At 39.7% G+C, this 23,623-nt stretch overlaps 1 protein-coding gene across 1 annotated transcript in view; it reads left to right on the top strand.

Annotated features, from left to right (window-relative positions):
• Positions 1 to 23,623, top strand: part of CATSPERB (cation channel sperm associated auxiliary subunit beta) — a 120,761-nt gene that overhangs the window by 22,014 nt on the left and 75,124 nt on the right. The window contains 2 exon segments of the mRNA XM_027521193.1: positions 4,792 to 4,887; positions 16,452 to 16,601. Of these exon segments, the coding sequence (XP_027376994.1) occupies positions 4,792 to 4,887; positions 16,452 to 16,601 (246 nt within the window).

Here is a 23,623-nt window from a genome sequence, read left to right as displayed (position 1 = left end):
AAAGTTATAACCAAACTAGACAGCATATTAAAAAGCAGAGACATTACTTTGCCAACAAAGATCCATCTAGTCACAGCTATGGTTTTTCCAGTGGTCATGTATGGATGTGAGAGTTGGACTGTGAAGAAAGCTGAGCACCAAAGAATTGATGCTTTTGAACTTTGGTGTTGGAGAAAACCTTGAGAGTCCCTTGGATTGCAAGGAGATCCAACCAGTCCATCCCAAAGGAAATCAGTCCTGAATATTCATTGGAAGGACTTATGCTAAAGCTGAAACTCCAATACTTTGGTCACCTGATTTGAAGAACTGACTCATTTGAAAAGACCCTGATACTGGGAAAAATTGAAGGTGGGAGGAGAAGGGGACAACAGAGGATGAAATGGTTGGGTGGCATCACCAACTCAATGGACATGAGTTTGGGTAAACTCTGGGAGTTGGTGATGGACAGGGAAGCCTGTCATGCTGCAGTCCATGGGGTTGCAAAGAGTTGGACAGGATTGAGCAACTGAACTGATTGATAATATATAAATATACAAATGATTTTTGTAATGTGACCTTATATTTTGCAACTTTGTTCAATTTACTTATTAATTCAAGTAGCCTTTTGTATGGGGCTTCCCAGGCAGTGCTAGTGGTAAAGAGCCCATCTGCCAATGCAGGAGACAAAAGACACTGGTTTGATCCCTGAATCGGGAAGATCCCCTGGAGGAGGGCATGGGAACCCACTCCAGTATTCTTGCCTGGAGAATCCCATGGACAGAGGATCCTGATGGTCCATAGTGTTGCAAAAATCAGACACAACTAACGTGATTTAGCACACATGCACAGCCTTTTATACTCTTTGGGATTTTCTACATGGATAAATCATCCATCTAGAAATAGAGATAACTTCATTTCTTCCATTCTAATATGTATTCATTTTATTTATTTACATATTTACATTTATTTCTTATGTACTTACTTCTTTATTTTTGCCTTATTGTACTGGTGGGAACTCCAGTACAATGCTAAGTAGGAATGGTGAGAGAGCATATCGCTGCCTTGTTTCCAACTTTGGGAGAGAATATTCAACCTTTCCTCATTAGGTTAAGGTGTTGTTATATGTAGGTATTTTGCAGATGCCCTTTATTAGGCTAAGGAAGTTCCCTTTATTCCTAATTTCCTGAGTTCATGAATTGGTGTTGAATTTTGTTAAATGCTCTTTCTGAATCTATTGAGATGATTACAAGGAGTTTTTTCTTTCATCTCTTGATATGGAGGATTCCATTGATTTATGTTGAATTCTGAATCAGCCTTGCAATACTAAGATAAACAACTCTTAGTTATGATGCATTGTCCTTTTCGTGTATTGCTAGACTCATTTGGCTAGTGTGTTCTTGGAGTTATCAATCTGGCGTTTTATTTTCTTGTAATGTTTTTATTTCGTTTTGGTATCTGGTAATGCTTTTTCACATGAGTTGCTCAGCTGTTTAGGATGCTGGGGCTGATGAACATTGGTGCTTAAAGTGCTTAAAGTGCTCAGCTTTAAGTTGAAAACCAAGGGTGCACAGAATTTTGGGAGGAGTCAAGGAAGCCCAGCACAGGTGATACCGGCCTTGAGTTCTTACTGAGCTTTAGGAACTTTAGAATCTCATCACCTTGGAAAACCTTACATGAGTCCCACAGGATCCTGTTGGCTCTTGAGCCCCAGATATGGAACCCAGAACACATGGGCTCAGACACCAAATCTCCAATCCTCTGTTCCCAATGACTTCAAGAATGTCTTTGACCAGAAAGCTGGTGATCTTACCAGAAAACCCAAGCTCTTGGTGGGTTAGGAAAATGTTTGCCAAGGTGCACGTGGTTTCCCAGCCACATCACTTCTTTCGTTTCAAAGGTATTTTCACTTGGATTTCTGAGTTGAAATGTTGTCTACTAAGGAGTTTCAGGAGGGCTTGTGTACGAGACTGATAATATTGCATTCCTCTAGACAAAAGAACTTATCTAGATCGTTTTTATCATATTGGAATCTGTCTTCTAGGAAGCTTTTACTAGAAACTTGTTTCCATTTCTTGATTTTCTTTTTAATAATCATCTTTTGGTCTGAATCACAGAGTTAAAAAAATTTTTTTATCCAGAAAACTGTGCAGAAAGATGGGCTTCTAAGTTTTATGGTAGCCTCTCTGTTGGACAGTGTTTATGAGTAAGGAGTAATTTTATTGTTTCTGGGTCTGACAGCAGTTTTGGAACCAGCAAGGAGCTCTTTGTCCATATTACTCCCTGGTAGGATTTGGCTCTACTTGCCAGGTGGGGTCGTCTCCAGGACTTTAAGGGTGAAATATTACTGATTCCCACAGAAGACATTTGGCAGATGCTGACAAGGGTGTTAGAAATTTTACCTTGCCTTGAAACATTCTGTTAAATAAAGGAGTTTGGGGGGTCATTAACTGTACAATTTCTAGAATGAAAATGATTTATGTGGTGATATTGGGACTGAGTTCTTGGTTTTGGGGTCTGCTTTTCAAGTGGGTGAGTTCAAGTGGAAAAACAATGAGCCTCATTCTAGGAAATACAGCACAGAAGCTTCTTTGAAAGGGAGTTCTGTTTTAATTGCCAAAATGAAACACAGGAGGGCGCTGCCAGAATCTCACAGGTGTTTGATTTGCTTGTTGTGATTTTTGAAATCCTGACTGGTAAGTATCTGGTCAGAAAGTAAATTTGCAGGCTTTCTAAAAAGGGAGATACATAAATAAATATGAGTTGACCAGAGTTCCCCCCTATATTATGTAAGAATTTTTATATGGGGAACACATGTATACCTGTGGTGGATTCATTTTGATATTTGGCAAAACTGATACAATTATGTAAAGTTTAAAAATAAAATAAAATTAAAAAAAATAAAAAAAAGAATTTTTATATGAAAGTGAAAGTCACTCAGTTGTGTCTGACTCTTTGTGACCCCATAGACTATAGCCTGCCAGTCTCCTCTATCTACGGAATTCTCCAGGCAAGAATACTGGAGTTGGTTGCTGTTCCCCTCTCCAGGGGATCTTCCCAGCCCAGAGATCGAACCCAGATCTCTCCCATTGCTAGCAGATTCTTTACCATCTGAGCTACTAGGGAAGCCCATTAAATGTTTGGGATTCACCACCAGTGGAGATTTCTGGGTGTGGAGTTTTCTTTGTGTGAAGATTTTAACTACAAATTCAATTTCCTTAATAGATATGGAAGTACTCAAAGTTTCTATTTATTCTGAAGTGAGTTTCAGCCATTTGTATCTTTTAAGAAACTTCATTTCATCTAAGTTGTTGAGTTTATAACATAAAAGTTTTTGTGATGTTCTTTCATTAACCATAAAGAGTCTGTAGTGATGTGCCATATTTCATCTCTAATATGAGTAATTTGCATCTTTATTTCCTTCTTGATTAGTCTGGTAGAAATTCATCAATTTTATTGATGCTTTTGAAGAATCATCTTTAGATTTCATTGATTATGGCTATTGTTTTTCTATTCATTTCATTGATTTTACTCTTTATATCATCCTTCTACTTCCTTTACATTTTACTTGCTGCTTTTTTTCCATAATTTCTTAAGTTGGGAACCTTTAGATCAAAGGTTGACAAACTACAGTTTCCAGGCCAAATCTGGTCTGCTGCCTGCTTTGTAAATTAGCTTTATTGGAACACAGCCATGCTCATTTATTTATGTTTTCTATAGCTGCTTGTGTGCTACCATGGCAGAGTTGAAGTGTTGAGACATAGACCACATGGCCCACAAAGACCTAAATATTTACTCTTTGACACTTTATAAGGCTGTTACTACTGCTTCAGATAACTGATTTGAGATCTTTCTTTTTTAATATAAATATTTTACTACTATATATTTCTCTTCAGCACTGCTTTATCTGCATCTCATAAATTTTTGTACATTGTGTTTTCATTTTCTTTCAATTAAAATTATTTTCTAATTCCCCATGTCACTTTCTCTTTGACATGTGTTATTTAGAAATCTGTTGTACAATGTCCATATATCTGGGAATGTTCCAAATATCTTTCTGTTACTGATTCTTCTAGATTGACTCTATTATGTTCTGAGAATATATTTTGTATGATCATTTGGTGAATCTTCCCTGTGCACTTGAAAAAAAAAAGTACTATTAAAAAGTTCTTTTTTTAATAGAGTGTTCTATTAAAGTCGATTGGATCAGTTGGTTGATAGTGTTATTTAGCTTTTCTATATCCTCACTGATTTTGTCAGTTACTTAAAGAGGAGTGTTGAAGGGACCAGCTACAGTTGTGTGGATTTATTTCTCCTTTCAATTTTATTAGCCTTTTTTTGCCCAACCAGAGATTGAACTCTACTGGTTCCCTCAGCAGCGAAATAGTCCTATCCACTGGAAACTTCTGATATGCTAAGTATTTTAATTAACCATGGTCTGCTTTCAAAAAGTATTACACAACTTCACTTGAAGTATCACAGTTTGCTTCTTACCAAGTTACAACAGCTCTCAAGAAAAATTATACTCTAAAATATTTTTCTCTGGGTTTATTACTCTGTTGATAAGATCACTTCATAATTCTTCTGTCCTTATTTTATCATCAAAATGTTTATAGTAAAACATATATAAGTCTAATCAAAATGATAGGGAAATAAAAGATAATTGTTGTTAGTAATGTTTATATGGGTCTTCCCTGGTGGTTCAGATGGTAAAGAATCTGCCTGTCAGGCAGGAGATCCAGGTTCGAATAGTCTTAAATTTCACCAACATGACGTACAAAAAAAACTAACTAATTGCTTGCCTTTTGTTTTCAGATATTGCAGCTGTAGAAGAATGGTTAGTAAGAATCACTTTACAATATGGATTAAATATTTATACCACTGAAGGAACACTACTGGATACTGTTCGAGGTAAATGCCAGGAGGTAAAATAAAGCAAAAGTTGTATTATTCTTTCAACAAATTTTGTAAACTATAATATGCTGTACTCTGCTAAGTGCTGGAGATAGTTAAGAAATAATCATGACTCTTCAAGGGCTCACAATCTGATGAGGCAAAGATTTAAATATACATGGGTAATTTTTAATAAAGGTCTGCAAAGTGTGGTTGCCTTGCCCTCCTCCAGGGGATCTTTCCAACCCAGGCATCAAACCCACATCTCCTGCATTGCAGGCAGATTCTTCACCATCTAAGCCAACAGGGAACCCCAAGAATACTGGAATGGGTAGTTTATCTCCTCTCCAGGGGATCTTCCCGACCCAGGAATCACTGGGGTCTCATGCATTGCAGATTTTTACCATCTGAGCTACCAGGGAAGTCAATCCCAAAGAAGGGCAATGCCAAAGAATGTTCAAACTACCACACAATTGTGTTCATTTCACATGCTAGCAAAGTAATGCTCAAAATCCTTCAAGCTAGGCTTCAACAGTATGTGAACTGAGAAGTTCCAGATGTACAAGGTGGATTTAGAAAAAGCAGAGGAACCAGAGATCAAATTGTCAACATCTATTGGATCATAGAAAAAGCTAGAGAATTCCAGAAAAACATCTACTTCTGCTTCATTGACTCTGCTAAAGCCTTTGACTGTGTAGATTGTGACAAACTGTGGAAAATTCAAGAGATGGGAATACCAGACCACCTTACCTGCCTCCTGAAAAATCTGTATGCAGGTCAAGAAGCAACAGTTAGAACCAGACATGGAACAACAGACTGGGTCCAAATTGGGAAAACAGTGTGTCGAGGCTTTATATTGTCACCCTGCTTATTTAACTTACATGCAGAGTGCATCATGAGAAATGCCAAGCTGGATGAATCACAAACTAGAATCAAGATTTCCAGGAGAAATATCGATAACCTCAGATACACAGATGACACCACCCTTAGGGCAGAAAGCAAATAGGAATTAAAGAGCTTCTTGATGGTGGAAGAGGAGAGTGAAAAAGTTGGCTTAAAACTCAGTGTTCAAAAAATGAAGATCATGGCCATCCGGTCCCATCACTTCATGGCAAATAGATGGGGAAAGAGTAGAAACAGTGGCTGACTTTATTTTGGGGGGCTCCAAAATCACTGCAGATGGTTACTGCAGCCATGAAATTAAAAGATGCTTGCTCCTTGGAAGACAAGCAACGACAAACCTAGACAGTGTCATTAAAAGGCAGAGACGTTACTTTTCCAACAAAGGTCCGTCTAGTCAAAGCTATGGTTTTTCCAGTAGTCATTTATGGATGTGAGATCTGGACAATAAGAAAGGCTGAGCACTGAAGAATTGATGCCTTCAAACTGTAGTGCTATAGAAGACTCTTGAGAGTCCCTTGGACAGGAAGGAGATCAAATCAGTCAATCCTAAAGGAAATCAACCCTGAGTATTCATTGGAAGGACTGATGCTGAAACTGAAGCTCCAGTACTTTGGCCACCTGATGTGAAGGGCTGACTCATTGGAAAAGACCCTAATGCTGGGGAAGATTGAAGGCAGGAGGAGAAGGGGACAACAGAGGATGAGATGGTTGGATGGCATCACCAACTCAATGGACATGAGTTTGAGCAAGCTCTGGGAGTAGGTAATGGACAGAGAAGCCATCACCTAATCACTACAGAAGTGCGGGGTCGCAAAGAGTTGGACACAGTTGAGCAACTGAACAACAACAAAAGACTGGTATAGAAATATGGAATTATATTTTTTCTATAGCCATATTGGGGGTCATCATAAACAATGGCTTTATAAAGTCAGTTTTTGCATCTTCTGTAGAGATATTATAGAAGGTTGTATTTATTGCATCACACACTATGAGAACCATCAAGCAAAAAGTTTTGTTCAGTGTTAGTAAGAACATTTGTATTTTTTCATTAAAAAATTGGTTGTTTTAAGTTTACAAATGCTGAGAAATATAACTGATTAGGGTTTTCTTTTTCACTTGTCTGATTGATTGCCCAATTTTTTGGATCACCTATAGTGCATTTTAGTCATATATGGATGTGAGAGTTGGACTATAAAGAAAGTTGAGCACTGAAGAATTGATGCTTTTGAATTGTGGTATTGGAGAAGACTCTTGAGTCCCTTGGACTGCAAGGAGATCCAACCAGTCAATCCTAAAGGAAATCAGTCCTGAATATTCATTGGAAGGAGTGAAGCTAAAGCTGAAACTCCAGTACTTTGGCCACCTGATGCAAAGAACTGACTCACTGGAAAAGACCCTGATGCTAGGAAAGATTGAAGGCAGGAGGAGAAGGGGATGTCAGAGGATGAGATGGTTGGATGGCATCACCAACTCAATGGACATGAGTTTGAGTAGGCTCCAGGAGTTGGTGATGGACATGGAGGCCTGGCATGCTACAGTCCATGGGGTCGCAAAGAGTCGGACATAACTGAGTGAATGAACTGAACTGATAGTGCTATTGTTGTTCAGTCACTAAGTCGTGTCTGACTCTTTGTGACTCTATTGTATATAGGAAAAAACCTCAGTCCTGGATTTTGTATTTATCCTCATTTTCCTCACCTTCCCTTTTCATGTTTATTCTTTTGCTCCCACTTTGATACAGTGCTATGTAGAATGCAGAGTGAGAGTGAAAGTGTTAGTTGCTCAATTGTGTCTGACTCTTTGTGACCCTGTGGACTGTAGCCCACCAGGCTCCTCTGTCCATGGAATTCTCCAGGCAAGAATACTGGAGTGGGTTGCTAGTGGATTGAACCCAGGTCTCCTGAATTGCAGGCAGATTCTTTACCCTCTGAGCCACCAGGGAAGCCCAGAGTAAAAATAAATAAATATTTCATCTTATGGAAAGAGTCACCTGGGTAGCTTTAAGAAAAGTGATGACGATTCATGGCCAAAATAAAGCAGGAAAACCCTGAGCTCACCTCCTCCCATAGGCACACCAAAATTACAACTATTTACAGAGTAACTCTCTATGGAGTGAACAGAAGATTAGCAGAAAAGATTTCCCACAAGTAAACATTTAAAGAAGGAACCACAAAATGAGTAGGAGCGGGGATAGAGTCACTGTAGAGCCAAAACCAATACCACCATGTAGGCAACCCACAAATGGGAGGATAATCACAACTGCAGAGGTCTTCCCTAAGGAGCAAGGGGTCCAAACCCCGCATCGGGCTCCCTAGACCGATGTACAGGGAAGACACGCTCCCAGAACATCTGGCTTTGAAGCCCAGTGCAGCTTGTGTGTGGGAGAGCCAGAGAACTGTAGGAAACAGAGACTGCTCTTAAAGAACACACACCAAATCTCACATGCTTCTAGTCCCAGTGCAGAGGCAGTAATTGGAAAAGAACCTCAGTCAGACATCCTTAAGATATCATCAAACTTAATAGATTATCAACTTTAAATAATCATGTATGAGCAAAGTGGTAATAAATACATGCTGCTGCTGCTAAGTCACTTCAATCGTGTCTGACTCTGTGCGACCCCATAGACGGTAGCCCACTAGGCTCCTCTGTCCCTGGGATTCTCCAGGCAAGAATACTGGAGTGGGTTACAATTTCCTTCTCCAATGCATAAAAGTGAAAAGTGAAAGTGAAGTTGCTCAGTCATGCCCGACTCTTAGCGACCCCATGGACTGTAGCCTACCAGGCTCCTCCATCCATGGGATTTTCCAGGCAAAAGTACTGGAGTGGGATGCCATTGCCTTCTCCTAATAAATACATACCTATCAATAATTTTACTCTAAGTGGACTAAATACTCCAACCAAAAGACAGTGGCTGAATGGATTAAAAAAAAAAAACAAGAATTAACATTGCTAAAATGACCATACCACCCAAAGCAATTTACAGATTCAATGCAATCACTGTCAAAATACTAATGGCATTCTTCACAGAACTAGAACAAATCGTTTAGAAATTTGTAGGGAAACACAGAAGACCCCAAATAGCCAAAACAATCTTGAGAAAGAAGAGCAAAGCTAAAGGCATAATGCTTCTTGATTTTAAATTGTACTACAAAGCTATAGTAACTAAAACTCTGGTACTGGCACAAAAAATCAGACACATAGATAAGTGGAATGGAAGAGAGCCCAAAAATGAACCCACACTTATATGATTAATGAATCTATGACAAAGGAGGCAAGAAGTACAGTGCAGGGAAAGAAAACTTCTTCAGTAATTAGTTTTGGGGAAACTGGAAAGCTACAGGCAGAAGAATCAACCTGGACTACTTTCTCACACCATATTCAAAAGTAATTCAAAAATGGACTAAAGACTTGAATGTGAGACCTGAAACTATAAAACTCCTAGAGGGAAATGGAGGCAGTATGCTCTTGGGTACCAGCTTACAGCAATATTTTGATCTTTCTCTTCACACAAAGGAAACAAACAACAAATGGGTCTTCATCAAACTAAAGGGCTTTTGCAGGGTTAAGGAAATTATCAACAAAACAGAAAGGCCACTACTGAGTGGGAGAGGATATATGCAAACAGTATATCAGATAAGAGGCTAACATCCAAAATATACAAAGAACCCATATAAAAACAACCTTATTTTTTAAATGGGCAGAAGAACTAAGTAGACATTTTTCCATTGAAGACATGCAGATGGCTGACAGGCACTTGAAAAGATGCTCTGCATTGCTAATCATCAGGGAAATGCAAATCAAAAGCACAGTGAGCTCCTACCTCACCTGCCAGAATGACTGTTACCAAAAAGTCAACAAATAACAAGTGTTGGTGAGGATATAGAGAAAAGAACTCTTGTGCACCGTCAGTGGGAATGTAAATTGATGCAGCCACCGTGGAAAATTAAAAGTTCTTAAAGTTTCCAGTTACAGAAAGGAGATTCATCTGTTTGAGGAACTGAGAGGAAGTCAGTGTCGTGGGAGCACAGTAAATGACAGAGTGTTGTGTAATGAGTTTAGACAGATGGGCAGAGGTCACAGTAAAGTGTGGGTTTTATTCTAATCATAATGAAAAGCTGTTGAAATGTTTTAAGCAAGAGAATGATACTGATTTATTCTTTTTAAAAATATCACTTTGGCTGCCATGTAGAGAACGGACTCTTGAGGGCAGATGACAAGATGGAATGAAGGAAATTGGTGGGCAGCTGCTGCCACTTTCCACGCAGGAGATGGTCTGGAGTACTTGGGCTGAGCAGTGGGGACAGTGAGAAGTCACAGTGCTCAGGGTACAGTTTGAAAATAGAGCTGATATGACCTCCAGGTGGAATGGGGACGAAGGAAACAGATACTAAGGATGAGTCCTAGATTTCTTACTTGAGTAGTCAAGTAGATGACAGTATCATTTACTGAGATGCTGAAGACGTGCGGAGAAAACATTGGGAAGTAGCAATAAGTATTAAGGTTGGAGTTACAGCTGGGAATCTTTATTCATTCCTAAATTCAAAAGAGATGTTGAAAAGTATTATCTCTACTTCCTAATCTTTGATTCACAGCCTAGACCACTTCACTGAAATTGCTGTTAATCACAATCACCAGTCACCTTCATATCGGTCACTTTTCTGTCTCCCTTATAACTTCTCACCAGTCAAGACTTTTAATCACTCCTTCATTCCTAAAACACTTAAAATACAGCACATCAGTAAAGAGGCATTTTCAAGTCAATGGAGTCATGTTCCAGATGCAAGTTCAAATCTCCCTGCCCTCTGAGATATGGTCATTAATTGTCTGTACACACATGCTACAACCTGGAAAGTCAGCCGCCTTGCCCTAGATTTCTTTGAATTTCAGGATGAATTAATTGGGTTATAAATTGTGTCTCTTTTCCTTCTTGGCCGTACCTGTGCTACACTATGTCAACCTAGATGGAAACTTAGTTCCTTTTCTTACTTTGCCCAAACTGCAGTATATACTGTTTTTGGTTTTATAGCAGACTTTATTGAAAATTTGATGAGAAGATTCATGTTGCAGAAATGTAAACACCTATGGAGTGACTGCATCTCTGTTCTTAAAAGTCTTTTGACTATTTTTGAAATTCAGACAGCAGTACTCTGTCAAACTCTCCTGGCTTACTTTTTATATTCTCTTTTCTCATTTTTTTCAGAAAAATAAATTCTCCCATTCCTCATGCTTTAAACTTTGACTTTGTCCAGCTCCAACCCTTTGTATATCTAAGAATAGATTGCTGGGTTGAGGGGTTGGAAATGTCTTGCCTCTGACTGATTTTTCCTGTTAGTCTCTCCCTGACTCCTTGGTATCTTCCAGAAATCCTTCTAAGTGTCTTGGCCACTGATGACAATTTTTCCCATTCTCTGTTGCTGTTCCAAATTTGTTCTCATTTATCTATATCTCCTGCTGTCTCTATGGGATTGGGAAAGTGAACAGAAAGGAAATATGGGGCCTCTCAAAGCAGAAGTTATTCTCTAAGTTATAAATGTGCAAACCCTGTGATCCAGCCATTTCTAGGGAGAGATCCTGTGGCCAATTGTATTTCCCAAAGATGTTCAAAACAGGTATCTCCCACATCACATGCTCTTCTGATGTATGACCTTGCCAGGCCCCCTTCAAGGAAATTAACCTTCATTCCTCATACTTTGGAAAATAAGAATCAACCTATTTTTAACTGATGAAAAATGAGGTGATACACCTATTTTTTTAAACAATGGAATAGTTCCTTTACATAATTTCTTTAAAACCCTTAAAAGAAAGAAATAATGAATTATTTAAGAAATGCAAGTCAAAACTACAATAAGGTACCTTCTCATTGGTCACAATGGTGTAGAGAGAATCCAAATCACTCAGTCATGTCCAACTCTTTGTGACCACATGGACTGTAGCCTGCCAGGCTCTTCTGTCCATGGAATTCTCCAGGCAAGAATACTGGAGTGGGTAGCCATTCCCTTCTCCAGGGGATCTTCCTGACCCAGGGATTGAACTCAGGTCTCCCAAATCGTAGGCAGATTCTTCACCATCTGAGCCACCAGGGAAGCCCCATTGGTCAGAATGGCCATCATTAAAAAGGCTACAGAGACTTCCCTGGTGGTCCAGTGGCTAAGACTCCATGTCCTCAATGCAGGGGGCCCAGGTTCAGTCCCTGCTCAGGAAACTAGATTCCTCATGCCACAACAAAAATCAAAGAATAAGACCTAGCATAACCAAATAAATAAATATATTTCTTTAAGTCTACATGTATTAAATGCTGGAGAGGGTGTGGAGAAAGGGAACCTTCCTATACTGTTGGTGGAACCTTCCTACACAGTTAGTGGAGAACAGTATAGAGGTTCCTCAGAAAACTAACAATAGAATTACCAATTATTAGCAATCCCACTCCTGAGCATGAATCCAGATAAAACTATAATTCAAAAAGATATATGCACTCCTGTGTTCATAGCAGCACTATTTACAATAGCCAAGGCATGGAAACAACTTAAAGTCCATCAACAGATAAATGGATAAAAAAGACACAGTACTAATATACAATGGAATATTCAGTTCAGGTCAGTTTAGTCACTGAGTCGAGTCCAACTCTTTACGACCCCATGAACTACAGCATGCCAGGCCTCCCTGTCCATCACCAACTCCCAGAGTTTACCCAAACTCATGTCCATTGAGTCAGTGATGCCATCCAACCATCCCATCCTCTGTCGTCCCCTTCTCCTCCTGCCCTCAATCTTTCCCAGCATCAGGGTCTTTTCAAATGAGTCGGCTCTTCGCATCAGGTGGCCAAAGTACTGGAGCTTCAGCTTCAACATCAGTCCTTCCAATGAACACCCAAGATTGATCTCCTTTAGGATGGACTGGTTGGAGCTCCTTGCCATCCAAGGAACTCTCAAGAGTCTTCTCCAATACCACAGTTCAAAAGCATCAATTCTTCGGTGCTCAGCTTTCTTTATAGTCCAATTCTCACATCCATACATGACTACTGGAAATACCATAGCCTTGACTAGATGGACCTTTGTTGACAAAATAATGTCTCTGCTTTTTAATATGCTGTCTAGGTTGGTGATAACTTTCCTTCCAAGGAGTAAGCATCTTTTAATCTCATGGCTGCAGTCACCATCTGCAGTGATTTTGGAGCCCCCAAAAATAAAGTCAGCCACTGTTTTCACTGTTTCCCCATCTATTTCCCATGAAATGATGGGACCAGATGCCATGATCTTAGTTTTCTGAATGTTGAGCTTTAAGCCAACTTTTTCACTCCCCTCTTTCACTTTCATCAAGAAGCTCTTTAGTTCTTCTTCACTTTCTGCTATCAGGGTGATGTCATCTGCATATCTGAGGTTATTGATATTTCACCCAGCGATCTTGATTCCAGCTTGTGCTTCCTCTAGCCCAGCGTTTCTCATGATGTACTCTGCATATAAGTTAAATAAGCAGGGTAACAATATACAGCCTTGACGTACTCCTTTTCCTATTTGGAACCCATCTGTTGTTCCATGTCCAGTTCTAGCTGTTGCTTCCTGACCTGCATTCAGGTTTCTCAAGAGGCAGGTCGGGTGGTCTGGTATTCCCATCTCCTTTAGAATTTTCCACAGTTTAAAGGCTTTGGCATAGTCAATAAAGCAGAAATAGATGTTTTTCTAAAACTCTCTTGCTTTCTCGATGATCCAGTGGATGTTGGTGATTTCATCTCGGGTTCCTCTGCCTTTTCTAAAACCAGCTTGAACATCTGGAAGTTCACGGTTCATGTATTGCTAAAGCCTGGCTTAGAGAATTTTGAGCATTACTTTATTTACTAGAATGTGATATGAGTGCAATTGTGCAATAGTTTGAGCATTCTTTGGCATTGGCTTTCTTTGGGATTGGAATGAAAAGCAACCTTTTCCAGTCCTGTGGCCACTGCTGAGTTTTCCAAATTTGCTGGCGTATTGAGTGCAGCACTTTCACAGCATCATCTTTTAGGATTTGAAATAGCTCAACTGGAATTCCATCACCTCCACTAGCTTTGTTCGTAGTGATGCTTCCTAGGGCCCATTTGACTTCACATTCCAGGATATCTGGCTCTAGGTGAGTGTGAGTGATCACACCATCATGATTATCTGGGTTGTGAAGGTCTTTTTTGTACAGCTCTTCTGTGTATTCCTGCCACCTCTTCTTAATATCTTCTGCTTCTATTAGGGCCATACCATTTCTGTCCTTTATTGAGCCCATCTTTGCATGAAATGTTCCCTTGGTATCTCTAATTTTCTTGAAGAGATCTCTAGTCTTTCCCATTCTATTGTTTTCCTCTATTTCTTTGCATTGATTGCTGAGAAAGGCTTTCTTATCTCTCCTTGCTATTCTTTGGAACTCTGCATTCAAATGGGAATATCTTTCCTTTTATCCTTTGTTTTTCGCTTCTCTTCTTTTCACAGCTATTTGTAAGGCCTCCTCAGATAGCCATTTTGCTTTTTTACATTTCTTTTTCTTGGGGATGATCTTGATTCCTGTCTCCTGTGCAATGTCACAAACCTCCATCCATAGTTGATCAGGCACTCTGTCTATCACATCTAGTCCCTTAAATCTATTTCTCACTTCCACTGTATAGTCCTAAGGGATTTGATTTAGGTCATACCTGAATGGTCTGGTGGTTTTCCCCACTTTCTTCAATTTAAGTCTGAAGTTGGCAATAAGGAGTTCATGATCTAAGCCACAGTCAGCTCCCGGTCTTGTTTTTGCTGACTGTATAGAGCTTCTTCATCTTTGGCTGCAAAGAATATAATCAGTCTGATTTCAGTGTTGATCATCTGGTGATGTCCATGTGTAGAGTCTTCTCTTGTGTTGTTGGAAGAGGGTGTTTGCTATGACTAGTGCATTATCTTGGCAAAACGCTATTAGCCTTTGCCCTGCTTCATTCTGTACTCCAAGGCCAAATTTGCCTGTTACTCCAGGTGTTTCTTGACTTCCTACTTTTGCATTCCAGTCCCCTATAATGGAAAGGACATCTTTTGGGGGGTGTTAGTTCTTGAACGTCTTGTAGGTCTTCATAGAACCATTCAACTTCAGCTTCTTCAGCATTACTGGTCGGAGCATAGACTTGAATCACCATGATATTGAATGGTTTGCCTTGGAAATGAACAGAGATCATTCTGTCATTTTTGAGATTGCATCCAAGTACAGCATTTCGTACTCTTTTGTTGACTATGATGGCTACTCCATTTCTTCTATGGGATTCCTGCCCACAGTAGTAGATATAATGGTCATCTGAGTTAAATTCACCCATTCCAGTCCATCTTAGTTCGCTGATTCCTAGAATGTCAATATTCATTCTTGCCATCTCCTGTTTGACCACTTCCAATTTGCCTTGATTCATGGACCTGACATTCCAGGTTCCTATATGCAATATTGCTCTTTACAGTATTGGACCTTGCTTCTATCACCAGTCCCATCCACAACTGGATGTTGTTTTTGCTTTGGCTCCATCCCTTCATTCTTTCTGGATTTATTTCTCTACTGATCTCCAGTAGCATATTGGGCACCTACTGACCTGGGGAGTTCCTCTTTCAGTGTCCTATCTTTTTGCCTTTTCATACTTTTCATGGGACTCTCAAGGCAAGAATACTGAAGTGGTTTGCCATTCCCTTCTCTAGTGGACCACATTCTGTCAGACCTCTCCACCATGACCCATCCATCTTGGGTGGCCCCACATGGCATGGCTTAGTTTCATTGAGTTAGACAAGGCTCTTGTCCATGTGATCAGATTGGCTAGTTGTCTGTGATTGTGGTTTCAGTCTGTGTGCCCTTTGATGCCCTCTGTCGCCCTCTGTCAGCGCCTACCATCTTACTTGGGTTTCTCTTACCTTGGATGTGGGTTATCTCTTCACAGCTGCTCCAGCAAAGTGCAGCCACTGCTCCTTACCTTGGACGTGGGGTATCTCCTCTCAGCCGCTGCCCCTGACCTTGGATGTGGGGTAGCTCCTCTCAACCACCACCCCTGACCTTGGACATGGGGTAGTTCTTCTAGGCTGCTCCTATGCTGGCGCAGCCACTGCTCCTGTGCACAATGGAATATTACTCAGCCATAAAAAATGAAATAATGCCCTTTGCAGGATCATGGATGCAGAAACATGCATGTAGAAATTATCATACAAAGTGAAGTAAGTCAGAAAGATAAATACCATATGATATCACTTATATGTGGAATCTAAAGTATGACACAAATACCTATCTATGAAACAGAAACAGATTCAAGGACATAGAGAATAGACTGATGGTTGCCAAGGGGAGTGGGTAGAAGGAGAGATTGGGAGTTTGGGATTAACAAATGCAAACTTCTGATTCATATAGAATGGGTATCCATATAGACTGGATAAACAACAAGGTCCTATTGTATAGTACAGAGAACTACACTCAGTACCTTGTGATAAACCATAATGGAAAAGAATATGTAAAAGAGAATATGTATATGCACACATATATATGTTGCTATGTATGTATAGCAGAATCATTTTGTAGTACAACAGTAATTAACACAACATTATAAATCAGCTATACTTCAATTTAATTTTTTTTAATTTTTAAAAAAGACAGAAAAAAAGAAAGCAGTAATGTTCTATTTTCAAGAGCGTTACTGTAATTTAAACACCAAAACTTGATTTCCACAGAACCTATCCTTCACTGGAAACTTGGGACTATGATGAAAAAAAGAACAATCCAGCGATTATATCCACATGTGGTAGATCTCAAAACGACAAAGTGTCCCTGTGCCAACGATGTGGCATTACTTGGCTTCGTTATGAACACAACATTTGATGGTAAGTTTGCGACTTTATTCAGAATTGGAGATGGCATTTTATATTATATGACAGTTATGTTTAATTGGAAGTGCAAGTTAAATGTGCAGGCATAATGGAGTGAAAATGTTTCCTAAAAATACCTAAGAACTTTGTCACTTTCCCTTGTCTGCTTGCTAGTGCGGTAAACTTTTTTCTCTGTGACATTTTGCCATGTTACTACTAACTTTAATGTCTCTCCAAATTTCCTTGATACTGTGGTGATTTATGTTTGGAAATACCCACTGCTTCTGTACAGCAGAGGATAAAAAGGTTTATCAGAAAGTGAAGTCACTCAGTCGTGTCTGACTCTTTGTGACCCCATGGACTGTAGCCTACCAGGATCCTCCATCCATGGAATTTTCCAGGCAAGAGTACTGGAGTGGGTTGCCATTTCCTTCTCCAGGGTATCTTCCCAACCCAGGGATCGAACCCGAGTCTCCCTCATTGCAGGCAGATGCTGAAAGGTTGTTGCTGAACCACAAAAAGATGCCGGGATTCTTGGCCTCCAGAGGAGAAGAATTCAATCCGGGGCCAGAGATGAAGGAGGCTTGATTGCTCAGAGCTTTTGTGTAATAAAGTTTTATTAAAGTATAAAAGAGATAGAGAAAGCTTCTGACATAGGCATCAGAAGAGGGCAGTGTTAGCAGTGTTAGCAGCAGTTAGCAGTTGCTAGTGTTGGCAGTGGAGTTATATACTCTCCAATGAATCAAAAGAATGTCTGGGGGTTGTAAAGACCTCAACAGACCTACTCCCATAATTTACATTTTAAGATAACAGGATTAGCCAGAAGGTTTAATCCAGAGACTGTCCTCAGACAGGATACATTATTGTTATATAATCCTAAGGAATGTAGAGGGGAAAAAAAGTTTGTCCTTTCTTCCTCCTTGAGAATTCTAGACCCCTCTCTCCTTGGGGACCCCTAGACTTCTTATCAACCTGCCTAGGAAATGACTCTCTCAATGCTTTACCATCTGAGCCACCAGGGAAGCCCCACTTGACACTCTGTCCTCCGTTATATGTTCTTTCTTCCCAGAGATAATTCATTGCAGTTCTAATCTATCTTCTATTCCTGCCACATGTGAATAGGTAAAGTTGTTCTGAGGTGTCACATTATTTTGTTATGTGTTTTTCTATTATTATTATAATTAATAGCATCCTACACATTTCAATTACTGTCTTATTCTAGATTGTTTTTCTTAGGTCATTGATGACTTCAGTGACCCCAAATCTGATATTTCTAAAGGAAAAAAAAAATAGGAAACAAATTTTATCACCCATAGATTATATGTGTATCTATATAAAAATCCAAAAGAATCAACAGACAAACTATCAGAACAAGTATGGGAATGCTATGGAATTGACAAACATAACAGTACATAAAAACCACTCCACTAAAGACTGATTAAAGATTATAAATTTAAAAACCCTATTCAGAAAGTAATAAAACCTCATAGGGACCTAGAAATAAGCCAAAAAAGACTTGCAAGGCTTGTGTAGAAATTATAAAATTTTAACGAAGGCTATAAAAAGAGACTAAAAAAGATTTTATGTAAAAATATTAGTTCTCTCAAAATTTATCAATCAATTCAATACAAATCCAAGAAAAATTACAGCTGTATTTTTGTGTGTATGGAAATTGATAAGCCAATACCAAAATTCATGTGGGAGACTAAAGGAAAATGACTAACAAACATGATTTTAAAGAATAAAACAGCACAATAGGTTGCCCTACCGTGATAAAGTAATAGATTCAAGTAATATACACTGGTATAGGGATATACAGATAGCATTGCCCCAAATTTCTTTGCATTCCAATGACTTGCAGTCTTTTAATTATCCTAGCTCCAGGCTGCTTTGTGCAGAATTAGTTTAGTGAGAAACTGAACTAATTTTGTTCAGTGTCTCATTTTCCTCTCTCTCAACCAGATGGAAACTCAGCTCCTCTTCTAGCTTTGTTCCATGGATGCAAGGCTAGGGCCCCCTCCTCTTTTCTCTGTCCAAACCTGCCATTCTTTTGTGAGACACAGGAGAGGAGCCAGTCTCTGCATCCTGCCACACCCCCGAGAATCATAGGAGACAAGGCAAGTTTCAGTTCCTCAGGGTCTCACTCACTCGATCACTTCAACATCTGGAGAAAAGAAAGTTTTGGAAATCTTTTTTTAGATGAACCCACTTTTTCCCTCAGCTGGCCACTGGTGTGCTGAAACAGAAAATAAGTTCCCATAGTATCAGGCTGCCACTGACCATTCCTTTGTGAGGCTTTGGTTCATCTGCCCTCCCCACAACAATGAGGCTTCATCCCAAATGGAGTCAATGATGAGAACAGGAATCCAGGAGCCTCATATGGTCCATATGTTCCAGTCTGGACTCATTACCCATCTTCTTCCTCTATGACACTCCTGATACATCCATCATGCCTCTCACCACAATTTTATGTCACTATAGAAACCCAAGCCTCCAGGTCACTTTTGGCTACTTTATACCACATACTATTCTGAATTTCCTTTAATTTCACCCAAACAACATTCAGAAAACTAAGATTGTGGCATCTGGTCCCATCACTTCATGGCAAATAGATGGGGAAACAATGGAAACAGTGACAGACTTTATTCTGGGGGGCTCCAAAATCACTGCAGATGGTGACTGCAGCCATGAAATTAAAAAGACGTTATGATCAACCTAGACAGCATATTAAAAAGCAGAGACATTACTTTGCCAACAAAGGTCTGTCTAGTCAAAGGTATGGTTTTTTCAGTAGTCATGTATGGATGTGAGAGTTGGACTATAAAGACAGCTGAGTGCTGAAGAATTGATGCTTTTGAACTGTGGTATTGGAGAAGACTCTTGAGAGCCCCTTGGACTGTAAGGATATCCAACCAGTCCATCCTAAAGGAAATCAGACCTGAATATTCATTGGAAGGACTGATGCTAAAGCTGAAGCTTCAATACTTTGGCTACCTGATGCAAAGAACTGACTCATTAGAAAAGTCCCTGATGCTGGGAAAGATTGAAGGCAGGAGGATAAGATGGTTGAGAGGATGAGATGGTTGGATGGCATCACCAACTCAATGGACATGAGTTTGAGTAAACTCCAGGAGCTGGCAATGGACAGGGAGACCTGGTGTGCTGCACTTCATGGGGTCGCAAAGAGTTGGACACAACTGAGCAACTGAACTGAACTGAACTGAAACGTCTGTCCATCTCTATTCTCCCAAATCCATTCATTGGAATATGTGGTCTGTTATCAGTAAATTCCCCCATACTACTACTCTTTTCTCTGAAGGGTCCCCTCAGTTGCTGTAAAGAGTAATCTGGCCAATCCCAGTTATTATTCTTTTCCCTGAAGCTGTCTTGCATGGCACATGTTTGGGTCTCAGGGGTCATTGTCCTCATTCCTTAAGGGCTACTTCTTAATAATTAACTCCTGTCTTCTCTTTGAAAATGTTCAATCCCTTTGAATTCAGACTTTACTCCCTCTAACTATTCTTGGCTGCCAGTGTATGACAACCTTCCCATCACTCACTTTCATTTATGAGTTTAGCATCTGGACCCCTACCTTTCTCTCCACTTTATTTTTGTTACTATTTTTGGTGATTTCACCACCCATATGGACCAATGCTTTCAAGGCCTGTTCTTCCCCAGTGATCTTTCCCCCATCTTACATCTGTTGTCATTTTCTTGACCTTGTTGTCTCTGATATTGTTATTGCCTCCAAAATCTCCAGTACAATCATCTCATGCTCTGTGCACTGCTTTCTGTACTTTCAGCCTACCCTAGTATTCACAGTCTGACATTTCTTGGATTTCTTGGAGACATCAATATGTTTTCCCCACCACTTTTTTTTACTACTCAACATCCTTACTTTTTCACCATAATTTTAATTGTCTCTCTTTGTAAACACTTCTGTGACTTCTTTGCCATTCTCTTTCTTCCTTGCCTGCATAATCCCAACTGTCATTAAAACCACCTCTACTCCATTGGCAGAGCAGAATATTACTAGATAAAAGTTGCACACCAGACTCTCTTTAAAATTCCATCAGCTGGTCTCACCGTAAATTCATGATTTCAAGTCTCAAGTGAGTACTCAGAACGACCCAGAAATCCCACCTCTCTTCCTTGGGATGTTTATTGTCCCATTCTGCAGAGTGACCTGGTCACACCTCTTCCCACTCCTCAAATGCTGTGCCTCACCTCCTTTCCCTCTCTGCTCTCAGCTGTGCCTTTAATACTTGATGTAGAAGATCAAGAATCATCGCTTCTGCACTCACCTGCCACCTTACCTGCCTTAATACTTGCGCACTTTGCCTTCTTGCCTGTTGCATCATGAGAAATGTCTCTGCTGTGCCTAAGGCTGCCCATCACCCCTTGTGTCCTGTATCCCATTCTCTCCAATCACCTGGAGAACCTTGTTCCTGTGTCTGTCCTGCAGTTCTCACCTTTCTCTCATACATCATCACTCTGTCCCTCCTCAGTGGATTAGATGCATTAGTATACAAACATACCCTATTATCCTCCATCTTAGCCAAAATCTTCATTTATCTCACTTTATCACCATCCCTCATCCCCCTGTTCCCCTTCAAACAAAATGATTGGAAGAATTTATTGTAGATGGCATTACATTTTCCATCTTCCTATTTTATCTTCATTCCCCTGTAAATCAGATTTTTCCTACCATTGTTCTGAAACAATTCATTCTAAGGTCACCCATGATCTCCATGTTGCCAATTCCAACAGTCAATTCTTTATCCTCATTCTACTCTCCCTCCCAGCAGAATTTGACACAGTTAACTACTTTACTTCTCAACAGAACACTTTATTCTTTTGGCTTTCTTACACCACCTATAGTTACATCTATCTTACCTCATTGGTCAATCCTTAGTTTTCTAAACTAGCTTATTTGTTGTGACCCCTAACATGTCAATGAAATAAGGCTTTGTCTTCAACTCTACCAGATCCTCTCCGAGAAATGTAATCTAGTCCTTTGGTAATAATGCCACCTTCAGGCTGATGATCCCTGAATTTGTATATCTGGTGCTGACCACTTCCTTGAGACCAAACTCCCACACTTAATTGTCTGTTTCACACTTCCTGTTGGTATCTAATGAGCATCTCTGATATTACAAAGCTAAGCCAAAACTCTTGATTTATCTCCCTTTTAAATCTGTTCCTCTCTAGTACTTTTCATCCTAAGGTATATCCAATTACTCAAATGTAAAATTTAGCATAGACTCTTGACTGTTCTTACTCTGATGACATTCCAGGATGAGGCCACATCCAGTGTCTATCCTCAGCATGACCACTTCTCTCCTCTGGTAAAATCTTAGGCCACGATAACAATGGTTTTCCATGAGACTAATTCACAGCCTCTTAAGTGGTCTCCCTGTTTCTAACCCTAGTACAACCCACCATCCAAACAGTCACCACAATGATATCAAGCGTAAAACAAATCACACTACTTTCTGGCTTCACACATTCCAGTGGCTTCCCTTTGCCCATTGGAATAAAATCCAAAATCATTGCAATGGTCTGTCTACATCAGCTTTTGTAACCCTGAGATACAATTATGGCCAGTTTGTCACAGAGAATAGCCTGTAACGTAATTTCAGTCTAAAATATCAACCAGAATAAGCTTTTATTTTACTACTTACCTCTCTATTAAATATTTGTAGACTTTGCCAGAGTCTGGTCATGTGATTTGCTTAGCTTTTGCCTTAGAAAAGCAAAGCTTGTCTTTAGCTTTCCTCTTTCTGGAAAAAGTGGATGATGATAGCATTTTCTTCTATATCTTTCCCTGCATAGACAAGATCTAGGAGTTAAAACACACACTTCACAATCTGAGTGATCCTGCATTCATCTTTTAGAAACAAAGCATATGCATTAGATTATCAACTCTCTTCAGGCTGCTTCTACCACCCACATAGTTATATGCATGTTGACTAGACTTCATATTAATGTTCCACATTTAAACACAGAAGACGCTAAACATTCCTACTATGGCCAAGGAAAGGTAAGATCAAGGAACAAAGTGGTTTTGGTATTTGCAACATGTTCAGTCTCTTTTTAATAAGTTCTCAAAGTTTGAATTAAGTAAAGTGTTAGTTGCTCAGTTATGTCTGACTCTTTGCGACCCCATGGGCTGTACAGTCCATGGAATTCTCCAGGCCAGAATACTGGAGTGGGTAGCCTTTCCCTTTCCTCTAAGGGAAAGAATACTAGAGTAGGTAGCCATTCCCTCCTCCAGGAGATCTTCCCAACCCAGTGATTGAACTGGGGTTTCCTGCATTATAAGCAGATTCTTTACCATCTGAGCCACAAATAGATTCCCTTATTAACAATTTATTCTACTTTAAAAATCACAATAAAGCAAATCACTTTCAAAAAATAAAGTAAATCAAACACAATTTCTTCCCTCTTGGATTTTGCATTTTAATCTTTTTCTCTGGAATTTTTGTATTGTTCACTATAATTGTATTCTTTAAATAGGGACATATTTTTGCTTAGAAGGATATTATTAGAAAGGAAAAGTTCTTCCTGTATCCTCATAAGTTATGACTGGGGGCCTCCAAACTAACCAAAACATTAGCAGGAGAAAAGGCGTGTACTTTTTATTAATATTTATAATCGTGGGAGTTCCCAGAAGAGAAATGAAACTCAGAGAACTAGTTAAACTTGGAGGCTTATATACCATCTTAACAAAGGAAAGAAGTCTAGACCTCAAGGGACAAGAAATTGTGAAGTGATGAGGAAATTTGTGGGTGGACTCATGGAAGATAAGACTTATTTTAGTGAAGTCTGTTTATTCAGACTCATTTTGGAATCATCTCCCTGTCTCTGGTGAGAAGATTGCTCTCTTCTCTTCCTGGTTTTATGGACTTCCCTCATAGCTCAGTTGGTAAAGAATCTGCCTGCAATGCAGGAGATCCCAGTTTCATCCCTGGGTTGGGAAGATCCACTGGAGAAGGGACAGGCTACCCACTCCAGTATTCTTGGGCTTCCCTTTT

Source organism: Bos indicus x Bos taurus, chromosome 21 (genome assembly GCF_003369695.1).
Source record: "Bos indicus x Bos taurus breed Angus x Brahman F1 hybrid chromosome 21, Bos_hybrid_MaternalHap_v2.0, whole genome shotgun sequence".
Taxonomy (NCBI): domain Eukaryota; kingdom Metazoa; phylum Chordata; class Mammalia; order Artiodactyla; family Bovidae; genus Bos; species Bos indicus x Bos taurus.
This window is presented reverse-complemented; position numbering and strand designations above follow the sequence as displayed.